This window comes from Acomys russatus, chromosome 19 (genome assembly GCF_903995435.1).
Source record: "Acomys russatus chromosome 19, mAcoRus1.1, whole genome shotgun sequence".
Classification (NCBI taxonomy): Eukaryota; Metazoa; Chordata; class Mammalia; order Rodentia; family Muridae; genus Acomys; species Acomys russatus.
Genome location: NC_067155.1, coordinates 51,428,377 through 51,441,437, shown reverse-complemented (window position 1 = coordinate 51,441,437; position 13,061 = coordinate 51,428,377). Strand labels below are relative to the sequence as shown.

The 13,061-nt window shown below is 57.2% G+C and overlaps 1 protein-coding gene across 1 annotated transcript in view; it reads right to left on the bottom strand.

The window, feature by feature from the left end:
* Ncor2 (nuclear receptor corepressor 2) overlaps nt 1–13,061 on the bottom strand; it is a 125,663-nt gene that overhangs the window by 27,092 nt on the left and 85,510 nt on the right. The window contains exons 18-21 of the mRNA XM_051162146.1: nt 8,562–8,709; nt 6,900–6,953; nt 5,498–6,119; nt 128–248 (exon numbers count right to left, since the gene is read on the bottom strand). Of these exons, the coding sequence (XP_051018103.1) occupies nt 128–248; nt 5,498–6,119; nt 6,900–6,953; nt 8,562–8,709 (945 nt within the window). The remainder of the gene's footprint in view (nt 1–127; nt 249–5,497; nt 6,120–6,899; nt 6,954–8,561; nt 8,710–13,061) is intronic.

Sequence of the window (13,061 nt, the reverse complement as noted above, 5' to 3'; positions counted from 1 at the left end):
ATCTCCATCTCTGGGAGCCACTGGCCTGGAGAAAGGCCTCCCTCCGCAGGGGAAGCTCCCACCCGCAATGCTGAGCACACAGGAAGCCAAGGTCCCCGTGGGCTACCTGGACACAGGGCTCACTCACAATGGGGGGGATGGCAGCCGCTCGCTGCTTCAGCTGCTTCAGGTCCAGTGGCTTCTGGGGCGAGGTACTGGCCCGGGGATCGCCGGCTGGGGTAAGGAGGCTGGGCCTTGGTGACAGCAGCCTGGGGAGGGACAAGCGTCAGGTCAGGCTGGAACACCAGCCACAGGCACTTAGAGGGCCTTCCTGGGAAAGGGGGCTGGGGCTGTCCTGCCTCCATGGCTCCCCCCTTCAAGCCTTGGGTGGTGGGGTCCCCCGCTAAGGAGGCCCTTAACCAAGACCCAGTGCCCCTGCAGACACACTCTTCTGGGTAAGCAGCCCTCCTCTGGCCCACTCAAGCCAGGGCTCCAAGATGGCCTCAGGGCAAAGAAGACAGCTGAAAAGCACTCCTGAGCGCCTAGGCCGAGCAGGCCCTCAGGGAGTGGCCGGAAGGCCACGAACTCAACCGGATCAGGGTGGAGGGACAAGAGAGATTCCTTGGAGATTATTCTCAAACTCAGAGCAGGCTGGGCCCTGGGATGGGCCGGATGACTCTACTAACTCAAGCCTGTGTGTACTGGGCCCAAGTATGGCTCTGGGCTCAGTCCTGTCCTGGGAGGGGGGGGGGGGGGGGGGGGGTGGGGTGCGGGGCAAGTTTGATGACCTCAATGATGGGAGCTGGGCTATGGGCTACAGCCCTAGAATGTGAAAGGAAGATAAGTCTGGGGAGGGGGGCGGTCCATGAAAACACCAGGAGCTGTGTGCCCCCGGGTTTTGAGACTTCGTTCAAGTCTCATGAAGACATGTAAGCCACAACTTCAGCCTTTGGGATGAGAACTGATGACAGCTGGGATATGCTTAGAGCCACAGGAGACAGGAGCAGAGCACACGCCTCCGTCAGCAGTCGGAAGGGCACAGACTCTGCTGTGACAGGAGCAACGCATGCGACAGGCCCTGCGGGTAGCAGCCTGCTGCCCGCATCTGCCACAAGCTCAGCCAAGCTTGGAGAGCAGACAGACAGGATGACGCCTGCTGGAGTTGCCTGAGGCAATTTGGGGGGGGGGCACAGGAAGAACAGGTCACCCTGACTCCCTCAGCCCTCCTGTCCCACCTGGCCACACCCACAGCAGGAACTCCTTTGCTGCAGTCCTCAACAGATTTCACTTGGTCCCTGCTCCATCTGGCCACCACCCCCATCTTGGCCTTTAGCAGCCCAGATATTCCTCTTTCATGTGTCCCCAGCCTTTTCTTCCTTTTCCCCTCCCCTCCCTGCCCTTTTCTTTTGTTGGCTTTTGTTTTGAGACAGGGTTTCTCTGTGTAGCCCTGGCTGTCCTGGAACTAGCTTTGTAGACCAGGCTGGCCTTGAGCTCACAGAGATCCACTTGCCTCTGCCTCCCGAGTGCTGGGATTAAAGGCGTGCGCCACCATGCCTGGCTGCCCCTAGCCATTTTAACGGCCAGCTTTGGTAAACTTAAATTAGAATAAAAGACTACACAGGCTTAGGAAAACTCCTCAGAAAGTCACGCCTAGGCTAGGTGTGGCGGCATGAGACGTCATCCCAGGCTGGCCTTGAGCCTGGAGAATCTTCCCGTCCAGACCTGCCAGCACAGTGAGACCCACTGTGTAGGCTACATGTTACCCACTAGGGACGCTAGGAAGCATCAAAAACAGTACAAGGCTTCCCCCACTAACCCCACGCTGAGCTGAACCGTACTCAGGAGGACGTAAAGACGCACACCATAGAAACCCACTCAGGAGTGCTCCCGGCAGAGCTACGCACATACCCACAGACTGATGCTGAAAGAACGCACAGGGCAAGTAGGCTGCCATCCAAGTCACGGGGCCCTGACCCTCATCTCAGAATAGAAGCACCCCCCCCCAAAACACAGCATAAGCAAGAGAGGGTCCCTTCACAGGACACTGGAGTATCAGTGGACACCACAGCTGGGATGGGATGGGGTCTCCTCCGGGCTGATGACATGGTCTGTAGGGGCACTGAGAGACCAACATCCAATGGCGCGCTGTTGAGCACGTGACTTATAGCTCTCTACAGCCACCAGGAGGAAGGTGGGCTGTGACGGAGGGGGCCACTGCTGCAGCAGTCAGATTTGGGGAGCACCGCGTCCCCCCCTATGTAGAAGCTTCAGTGCTGAGACCTGGCCTTTTGTGTATGTGCAAATATATTTTTGCAGAGATTCGAATTGCATTTCCAGAGTATGATAACACATGCCTGGGAGCTAAGGCCTTCTTGACAGGGACCGTGTGCCTCAGTTGCCCCATTAGCTCCAGGCAGGCCTAAAGCTAGAAGGGGTATCTCAGAGCTGTAGAGATGGCTCAGTGGTAAACAGCAGGGACCTACATTTGGTTCCCACACCCATAAGGTGGCTCAGTGCCAGAAGATCCGATGCCCTATCCCGGCCTCCTGCCTCAGGCCTCTGTGGTCACTGCATGACCGTGGTACGTGTACCCTCAGGCAGGTGTACAAACACACCTGTAAATAAATGGGCGGGAGAGATGGCTCAGTGATGCACTGACTGCTTTTCCAGAAGACAGAGGCTGGATTCCCAGAACCCATGTCAGGTGGCTCACAACCACCTGTAACTCGTCCTCCAGGGGATCAGATGGCCTCTGGCCCCCTCAGGCACCAGCATTCACGTGTACATACTCACACACAGGCACGTAATTAAAAACGATCAATAAATAAAGCTTTGATGATCTCTGGCCTTCGCAGAGACCCAAAACAAAAACTGCATTGGTTACTCCACTCCCGGCCACAGACCTATGAGACCCCTGACTTTAAGAGCAGAGGGCCACAGGGCCTTTGTGGTGGCCCTTCCCTTCCCTGTGCTCCGAGGGCTTCCCCTCCACACTTCACACTAAGAGCAACGGCCATCCTCAAGCGTTACCTCCTTCCAGCTGCACATACCATCCACATGTCTCATGAACTACAAGCCTTTCTTCTCACCAGCACCAGAGCACCGGGGGAATCAGGACCCTGCTGGTCCTACGGCTAAGAATCTCCAGGGGCCTGCCCAGCACACGCTGCACCGCATGCTGCGTACCTGGCCCAGGGCCGTGGTTATGTCCCTACTCGGGACGTAAGGTGGGGCTGTAATCCAAGCCTCCTCCTAGCAAACTTCAGGCTGAGCTGGCCCGGGCACAGCAAGAGCAAGCAGTAGAGTTTCTCAGAGTGGCCTGAACGGGATCACCCAGAGCTTGCAGACAGGACAGCAGGTGGGGGGCTGGCTCGCTGATGCATTTCACCTGCCGTCCGCCATGGTGTGGCTGGTGGAGGACCGACCGGTGGTAAGCTTCCAGCCAGGAAGTCTAGCTGCTCACTGAGAGCATAGGCGGGCCCCAGGGCAGAGGACTGTTGGTCCCACAGGGCCTGATGGGCCCGGTGTCCTGAGTCCCAGCCTAGGAGCCTGACAGAGAGCAGCAAGCACCAGGGAGGGAGGTCGTTATGGCTGGTGCTAAAAGGAGAAAGGATGTGGCACTGAGAAGGCTAGCCTGGCGAAAGCCTGGACAAGTCTGGAGACTGGGCTGGTATTCAGGGTGACACCCTTGTACCTGGCTCTGCGGCCTATGAACCTACCACTCTGACTCCAGAGGAGCGCACTGGTGCCACCTGTGGCTTTGTGGCAATCTCTCATCTCAGTAGAGACCCTACTGGCCCCAAAGCTGCCAGGGGCCCTATGTTCCCTGATGTGCCTGTCAGGAAAGACCAGGGCCCTCAGGCACCCACTGGCCAGCTTCTGCGTATCCAGGCTATCTGTTGCCCACCTGCTCCGTGTGGGCCCTACCAGTGGAGTCCTCAGAGAACCCAGAAGGGCCACAAAGCATCCATTTCAAATCCACCAGCTCTGAGGGGGAAGGGGAGTGGGGGGGGGGGGAAGCAGGAGGGCCCTGTGTGGGCCGGTCTGAAGGTCATCGTCTCCTCCCTTGCTCTGCAGGAATGTTTCAGAGACGTTGGGGGGTGGGGGTGGGGCTGGGGGTGGGGGGTGAGAAAACAGACTTGCTGTTTGCAATCAAAACAAACAGCACACTGCCTCATCACAAAACAACTCCCGCAGCTGCCGGGGAGGTGGGTGGGGCTGTCCAGATGTGATGCGGAAAGGTTTCCAGGCCCGCCTTTGAGTGCCCAGATGGTGCCACCTAAAAAGCTTGGTGTGCCCCTAGGGCAGAGATGGTGCTAATCAGAATGCTCTCCACAGACCCGCTATCACCTCAGAGATAAAGCTGGGGTGACATCATCTCAATCAGTGGCCCATAGGTGGCATCTTCACTGCCATCTCTGGAGCAGTCTGGCTCACTGGGAGCCCCCTTCAGCCACAGGCCTGGCCCTTGTGGGCAGCAGCCTTTCTGTCTTATCACCCTGGGAACACATGCAACAGCCCTGTGTGTGAGATCTCGTCAGGAAGCCATGCCGACATCATCACAGGGAGGCTGGCACCCTTCACGGAAGCTGGAATTTGGACAGAGAGGCACAGGAGAACCTACTGACTACAGAGGCTGATGTCAGAGAACTGTGTCTGTAAGCCAAGGGACCACAGGCAACCATGAGCAGTGGAAGACGCTGGATGGGTACTTTCAAAGTTGTATAGTATGGGTGTGACTCCATGCCGCCTGGATTTGGACCTTCTACCTCCACTACTCTGCTACTTCAAGCCACCTGGTCTGGATCATAGCTGGAGGGCACCAGCGCACGCACACATCGTTAGCTCATTCTCCCCCTGCAGCCTTCTATGGCTGCCTCCCTTCCAGATCTCAGCTCCACATTGCCCAAGTCAATCTTCCTTCCACTGTCTTCTAGAATGACCTCCCTGGTGGTGGTCTGAGTAAGAATGGTCCCCCTATGGGCTCATGTATCTGAATGCTTAAGTCACCAAGGGGTGACACTATTTGGAAGGATTAGAAGGATTAGGAGGTGTGGCCTTGTTGGAGGAAGCATGTCACTGGGGGCAGGCTTTGAGGTTTCAAAAGCTCAGGCTAGGCTTAGTGTCAGCACACAGACCTCTCTCCCCCCTTTTCCCTCCCTCTCCCCTGGCCCCACCTGTAGATGAGGATACAGTAATCCTCAACTATTATCCAGCATCGTATCTGGCGCCCTGCTCCCCACCACGATGGTATGGACTAAACCTCTGAAGCTGCAAGCAAGACCCCAATTAAACGTTTTCTTTCCTAAGAGTTGCCTTGGTCGTGACATCTCGTCACAGCAATAGAACAATGACTAAGACACCCCTATTTCTAGTCTCAGTTTCATGTTGACTCCCACAAACCAGCCACAGGCTCCAAGGTGGACAGGGCCACCTGTGTTAATCTTGGCAGGCGGAGGGTGCTTGTTAAGTACACAAGAAGCAAAGCTGGCAGCAAGGGTCACCTGGTGCCTCTCACCTGCCCTTGTCACCTCCCTCAGGCTCGTCCACCTCGTCGGCACTGCAGGTGGCACTGGAGTCGCTGTCCTGAGTGGCACCCGAGCTGGAACCCTTGGTTGCTGTGACTGCCTTGCTTCCACTTCCAGCCTCCTCCACCTTGAGCGGAGCCTCAGACACAGCCTCGGCGGCCTGGGCGCCCTTGGCCTCGTCTTCAGGCTCCTCCTCGGCAGCCTCCTCCTCCTGCTCGCTCTTCACACTCCTGGGTGGCTCCTCGGGGGCCTCGGGCTCCTCTGTCTTTCCCACATCGATCATAAGTTCCTCTACCTCAGGCTTGGGCTCCTTGGTGTCCTCTGTCTGAGGAACGGCAGCAGCCTGGCCTTCCTGCTCATCCTTGGCAACAGCAGCCGGGGGTGCGGCAGGGGATGGGGGAGCCACCGGGGAGGGTGGGCCGCTGGCATCAGGGGCTGGGCAAGGCTCAGCGGGGGCTGTTGCGGGTTCTTCTGGCGGAGGAACAGGTGGCTGGGTGGCAGCAGGCAATGCTTCAGGGCCAGCGGGCTTAGGCCCGTTTTGCCCAGCGTCCTTGGTGGCCTCCGACCGTGGGGATGGGACACTCTCAGTATCAGAGCTGTTGTTGACAGCAGCTGTGTTCAGGGTGAGAGGAAAGAGGAGAGTGCTGCCACCTGGGATGTGACAGCACTCTCAAGGAATACTGGAATAGCCTCTAGGCTCCTACACATCCGGGTGAGCCCTGTCCCTCACAGGGCCCTAGAGACCCTTGCCGGGTTGCTGCTGTCCTTGACCAGCTTGCAACTTTGGCTCCTCCCTCATGCTGTCCGCAGACTAGCCAACCCAAACTCCAGGGCTCTCTGCATGTGGCCAGTGCCTCTACAGGGCCAGTCCAAGCACAGCCTCAAGACAGGTCTTCATTTGAGGTCTGCAGATAATATCTGAGCTCCACTCGGCTCTACGCCCAACTTTTGGTGGTCCCCTGGGAGACTCAGTTTCCCGTCCACAGAATGGGAACCAAACCTCCACAGAGGCCAAACTGGAGAGCAAGTGTACAGGCCCGGGGACCATGAGCGTGTTACAACATGGCTGACAGCACAGCATGATACAATTACATAGGAGCATCCTGTGAAGGAGAGTAGGCCCATTGAACCTGTTCCAGAAGTTCTCCAGGCTGCGGGGGGTGGGGCGTGTGTGTGTGCGTGCGCGTGCGTGCGTGCGTGTGTGTACACGTACACACGCACATGTACGCGCAAAACAGAGAGACTTGAGACACCTGGAAACAAGGCCGAGGCCATAGAACAGGGAAAAAGTCCCAAAGCAAACCTACGAGAAAAGACACGCAGGGCATGCTGCCACAACAGCAAGGGAGCATGCTGGGAGGACAGACACTCCACGGAGAGCCACATTCTTACCTGGGCCACTGCACTCCCCAGCTCTGGGAACCTCATTCCCTGAAGCCTGCAGGGCTGGAAGGAATTTGGAGCAGAGTTAGAACTGAGGACTCGCTGAGGTGGAACAGCAAGTCCTGTGGAAAGGGAAGGGTGTGGCTGGCAGAGGGCAGGGAACCCACGGCAGCTTCCACGGAACCTGCTGGCTCAGCTCCCAAGGGAGGCCCTGGCCACCCACAGGTGCAGTGACCTGCAGAAGACCCCTGCAGGCCAAGGTCAAGGGTCAACAGAGCCCTGTGTGAGTGCCAGGGATACAAACCAATGAGGCCCTCATCCCATGTGCACCCCAGCCTTGTCAATCAGTCCCCAGTCTCTCCGCTTCTCACTTCCCTTGCCTGGAGCCCAGAGCAGGATGCGTGTGTCTCCCAGAAATGATACCAGTCACCCTAGCACAGAGCTGACCGTGGGCACACAGGGCATGTGACCCTCGGGGAGCTCAGTGCTAGGTGAGGAACTGAGACACACAGAGAAGTAATCAAATTGCCTGGGCCACAAAGTGGGGTTTGGCCTCTGGGCTTCCTCCTCACAACCCCACAACATGACACAAGAGGCTGGAGCCACAGAACGCCTGTGGACAAGTAGACAAGCTCCCATCTTAGATGCTGGTGCCTACTAGTCACTGTCAGTCTTGTCCACACCAGCATCCCTCAGAGCCCTGAGGGGCAGTGACAACCGTTGCTGGGCCCCACCCTAAGCACTAGGCTTAGGCTGGGAAAGAATGGCTAGAGGCCCAGAGACACCCCACCAGGTACCCAGGGTGAGCACCAGGCATGTTCACAGAGCCCGCTACATAGCAGGCACTTTACAGACCCACATCACCAGGCCCCTTCCCCTGAAGGCCACAAAGCATAGAGCTATGGCTGAGCTGCCAAATCAAGTCTTAGGGACCTGGAGTGACTTCTCCATGCCTCAGTCTTCTCCATGAGCTCCTCAGGCTGTAGTGACAGAAACAAGGCTATATGGCTGCCATGACTGTTACTACACAAGAAGTCCTAGGTCAAATGGTCCTGCCTGGACCTCAGTCTCTGTAGCCCAGTGCTCTTGGCTCTGAGAGACTAGCTGGGTTCTTTCATGCTGTTGCCCTAGGAGGTAAGAGAGGCCTCATCCAGCCTGGCCCTGGCCCTTCCCTGCTCCCAAGCAGATATGTGACACCCCACCAGTTTCTGGGGCTCATAGTCACTCCCCACTCTTGTGGGCAAGCTTGGTCTCCACGACTTCCCTTCCATTCTATGCCCACCTTGCTCATGGGGATGGCTGGGAAGGCATCAACAAAGGGGTAAGGTCTTTGATACCAACAGCCTAGGTAGGGCCCAGCCTAGGATGCTGGGAAGACTCATGGCCTGGCCTCCTGGGGTCACACCAGGCCCTACAGAGAAGCATATGAACTACGGGGAGGCCTGAGGCAGAAGCTTCCAGGCTAAGCACAGCTCCTGTCAGGCTTCTCTGTGGTCACCCCTAGGCCTGACCCAGGAAACCAGGGGATACCTAGGAAAAGAGAGATGCAGGGGAGAGAGAGAGAGAGAGAGAGAGAGAGAGAGAGAGAGAGAGAGAGAGAGAGAGAGAGAGAGAATGTGTGTGTGTCCACTCCCTTTCCCTCTCCCTCCCTTCCGAGGTCAGTGACCTCACCTTCCGCCTCCTCGGCCAGCTCCTCCTCATTGGCACTTGCACCGGATGCCTCCATCTCCTCATCCTCAGCGGCAGGTGGGAAGGCTGTCTCCTCACTCGCCGCCGCGGGGGTCTTCTTTTTCTTCCTCCGTGCATTCCTCTCCTTCTCCTGGGACAGAACAGGAGTGGTCAAGGCTGAGGACGCAGCATGCCTGAGGCCCCGTCACAGCCTGTGAGGGCAGTGGGCCTGGCTGCATGGCTAAGCGGGCAACCTTCCCACTCGGCCCGTTACGGTGGCCACACAGGCCAGCGCTATTTTTACCGTAGAGGTTCCACAGCGCCAGGTGTCCCAGTGGGACCCTGGGAACTGGCTGGACCAGGCCAGCATGGGAAGGCCATGTCACAATGCACACTGGTGGGACCGTGGATACAGACTCGGCAAGTACAACATAGCCACTACCCTCCAAAGCCAGCAACACACATCCTCAAGTCTGGACTCGGGACTGGCCAAGGGCTACCAGGGGATCAAGCAAGGATAGAGCAAGCCTAGGGCCAAGCCAGCCTGACAGGTGATCAGGATTCTTTAGGACAGTGACACTAGAGTCTGGGTCTGAGTACAGAAGGAACATCCAGGCAAGGCTCTGTGAGAGAGAGGCCTACGCGCAAAGGCTCGGGGGTGTGGACGGCCATGCTGCAGTCTGCCTTCCTCCAGCCCACCTCTACTCCTCCACTCAGGGCCCCGTCTTCACCCTCCCAGCAAGGGGGGGGTTGTTCAAAGTCCCCTCCAGACTGGACTTCGGTGTCCCTCCACTGAGCTGGGTAGAAGCTCAGCCCAGCTGCAGGCTATCAGAGTACATACAGGTCTGGAGCCGACTAGGAGCCCCACCTTGGCCGCTATTCTGGATCTAGCATGGTGGGAGCATGGTTTAGTATGAGAGGAAAGGGTGTGGTCTGAGATGCCCAGTGGCTACCTCAGGTCTCACGGACGCCCCTGGTACTGGTCTGGCACTATTCAAAGGAAGTGTAAGCAGAGCCTCCATGGACGCAGCCACTGAGGCACGGGCCAGGCGGGAAGAGAAGCGTGGCAGGTAAAGGCATGATGCAACTGAGGATCTTCTTTGGGAAAAGACTGAAGATGACAGCGGGGGGTAGGGGTGGGGACACAGGTCAGAAGAGGACACCAAGGTCAGTAGATGCTGAGAGGAGGTAGTTCTGTTACACCTGGCTGATGACACTCTGTCCTGGAAACATACCATGGCCATGCTCCGAGGCCATGGCTTGCTGTCTTCACTGTCACGCAGGCCCTAAGCTACAGACGCGCCATCCCAAGTCCCAGACACCAGGATCCCGGGACACGGGAACAAACAGGGAAATGCAGGCTTGATCTAACTATACACAGACCTTGTGGGACATTTGCCTTGCCACCCACGCCCACACAGGGCCTGGTCTTGGCACCTCCCAGGAGGCCCAGGCTCCAGTCTGCGGGTACAAGGATGTTGTGGCATGTGGCTGGGGATCCCCTTCCTTTGTCTATCTTTAGCAACAGGAACTAGACAACAGGTTGCAGGGACACTCACAGGAAACAGGAGCCCATCAGCCTGGCAGAGCCATGGGCAGGCGATACAGCACACCCTATGTTTCTAGAGCCCATGGGAAACCCAGCCACAGCCCCAGCACTGAAGAGATGGTAGGAACGTGAAAGCACTGTTTTGGAGACACAAACACCAATTACAGTTGACATTTACTAAGCACCTACTGCATACTGGGAATCTGCAAGGCATCAAGTTATATGTATGCACAGCTACCCCGCCAATTGGGCATGTCACCCCTGAACCCAAGACTCCAGGCGTTCCCTAACACTTACATCAGCCCCAGATCACCAGTCCTGCTATTCTACATGGTCTAAGTCTGCTTTTCCAGGCCCCACGCCAGCCCCAGGGACTTTGCACAGGCTGCTCCCTGCCTGAACACCCTTCCCCCAGATAGCGAACACTCACTTCCTCAAGCCTTGGCTCCAGCGTCATCCCCCAGAGGCCCTCTCAGATTTCCCCTGGGGGGGATTAACCAATGCCCTCCAACCCTCACTCTCTCTGTATCCCTGTCTCGGCACCTTTAGGCCACATGCTGGAAGTTAAACGTGTGTTACGGCATCTCCTGACCAGGCTTATTCCTCATCAACTGGGACCTTTGCCTACTCTGACTGCTTCCCTCCCACACCTGGAGTAGAGCCACGGACTCCGAAGCCATGTCATTACACAAACGAGCCAGAGAGACAATGACACTGACTCAGAGAGACAAAGCTCAGAGTCAAGGAGGCCTGCCTGTTAGAGTTCAAGTACATCCCCGCCTGGAGCCTCTCCCAGAAGCCTCAGAGAGAAGACAGCAGGAGGAAGCCAGGCCAGCAGGGCCAGGGCCCAGATGACACACTGAGCAACCTGGAGGCCGAGCCCCGAGGGCCAGAACACAGACAGAAGGGCAGCCTTCAGCCGCATGGAGGAGGGAGACCTCAAAAAGGACACGGCTGCCAAATGTTACATAACCTGCGACACACGGGCTCCACCCGAGCTCCCGTTTCCTGACGAGTCTCCAGCCGCCATGTGTAGGCCAGGCCCAGGGTAAGCAGGAGGGGACACCCACTGACCTCCTGCCTCCCCCTGCTCCCTGGGTGGCCAAGGGTGGCATGCCTCCCTGCTCTCAGATGGGGCTGGGCCAGCAAAGGCCTTAGCCACTCCTTCAGGGACTCACTGGACAGAAATGACCGTCTTGTTCTGTGATTTTCTTTTTGAGACACAGCCCTGTAGCCCAGGCTGGCCCTGAACTCCTGATCTTCCTACCTCAACCCTCCTGAGTGCCACCATGTCCAGCTTGACCCACCTTCTTTATAGGAGGAGTTTGATGTTGAGGAGGCAGGAAGCAGACGGCCCAGGCCAGGAGCTCTACAGAGGCCGGCTTATACCCTCCCACCACGGGGTGCTTGGCCTGTGCTTCAAGGGTATTTGCCTCTGCTTACCGCTCTTATCGTGGTCCTCGGGACCAGCTGGCTCTTGAGGTCGTGGTGTGTGTATGTATGTGTGTGTGTGTGTGTGTGTGTGTGTGTGTGTGTGTGTTAGATCAACCCACCTCTGCTACAGGCTGCCCTCCTGGCAGCCACCTGAATGACAACATCGGGAATAGGGATCCTCTTCCTGAGCAGCCTGGCTCCATTGCACTCAGACCAGAGTCACCTTCTCAGATCAGGAGCCCATCATGATGCCCACATCCCACTACGGAATTAGCCAGCTCCCAAGGAAACTCCAGCCATGCCTCTGCCCACCAGACATTGGCTCTGGGCTTTCCACAGTGGAAGGCACCGGCTCCTTACATTCCTGAAGCTGATGCTTCCCCATCCATGTCTTAGTACACAGCTGGAAACTGAGGCCCAGAGGCCAAGTTGTGTGCCCTGAGCACAAGCCACAGCAGATCCAGGGGACAAACCCACCGGGCCAGAGTGAGTGACTCTGTGCATGCTTGTCTCCAGCTCTCACCTGGGACAGATACACCACACCTAGAAGCCTTCCACCATGAGCATTCCCATGGCTTTAGCTGGTGGGGAGCTGGTGAGTTTTGGTACTGACATTTGAGGAGAAGCCCCACCCCCGCCCCCACCTGAGACCTTGGAGGCGACTGTTGTCCTTCCCATTTCACAGGCAGCAAAAGTGAGGCACAGAGAAGACAAGACACTTGTCCAAAGCCACACAGCCTATAAGCGGCAAACCCCAGATTCACTCACTCACACAGCCCTTGGTGGTAATGGCTCTGTGTGTGTGTGTGTGTGTGTGTGTGTGTGTGTGTGTTGTGTGTGTGTGTGTGTGTGTGTGTGTGTGTGAGAGAGAGAGAGAGAGAGAGAGAGAGAGAGAGAGAGAGAGAGAGAGAGAGAGAGATGTAAGGACAGGGAGATATCATAAACAGCAAGTAGGCAGGAAACTCCACAAAGTCCCTCCATTCACAGGCACCTCATTTCTGACTCACAGGACCACCTGCCATCCTGTCCCCTGCGCCGCCCCCACCCCCAGCGTCCGCCTTCTAGATGAAGAAACAGGTCAGCAGGGAGAAAGTACTTCTCAGGTCACATGGGTGGCCCACCCCACAGCTGGGTCCTCAAGTCCTCCCAGGGATAATTGGGAATAGAGGGAGGAGTCCCCTGGAAACATGAAGACCTGGGCAGGCATATGCTCAGAGGGACATGAGCTGGAAGCAATACCTGGGGCATGAGGGTGGCAGCTGCGGCCCCAGCGGGCTTGAGGAGGGCGCCCCTGGATTCTGCATAGGGTTTGAGAAGAATTCTAATGGAATGATACTATCTCTGGCCTGCCTTGCCGTGTGATCGGCTCTGGGCCTTGGCAGGCTACAGGGAAGACTGATGTATCTTCAGTCGTGCAGAAATCCACACGACTGTACGCCCAGGGAAGGGTGGGCGCAAAGCCCCCTCCCAAACCTCAGACCACAGCAGGAGGTTGGGAGCGGGTGCTGGAGTTACTCAGC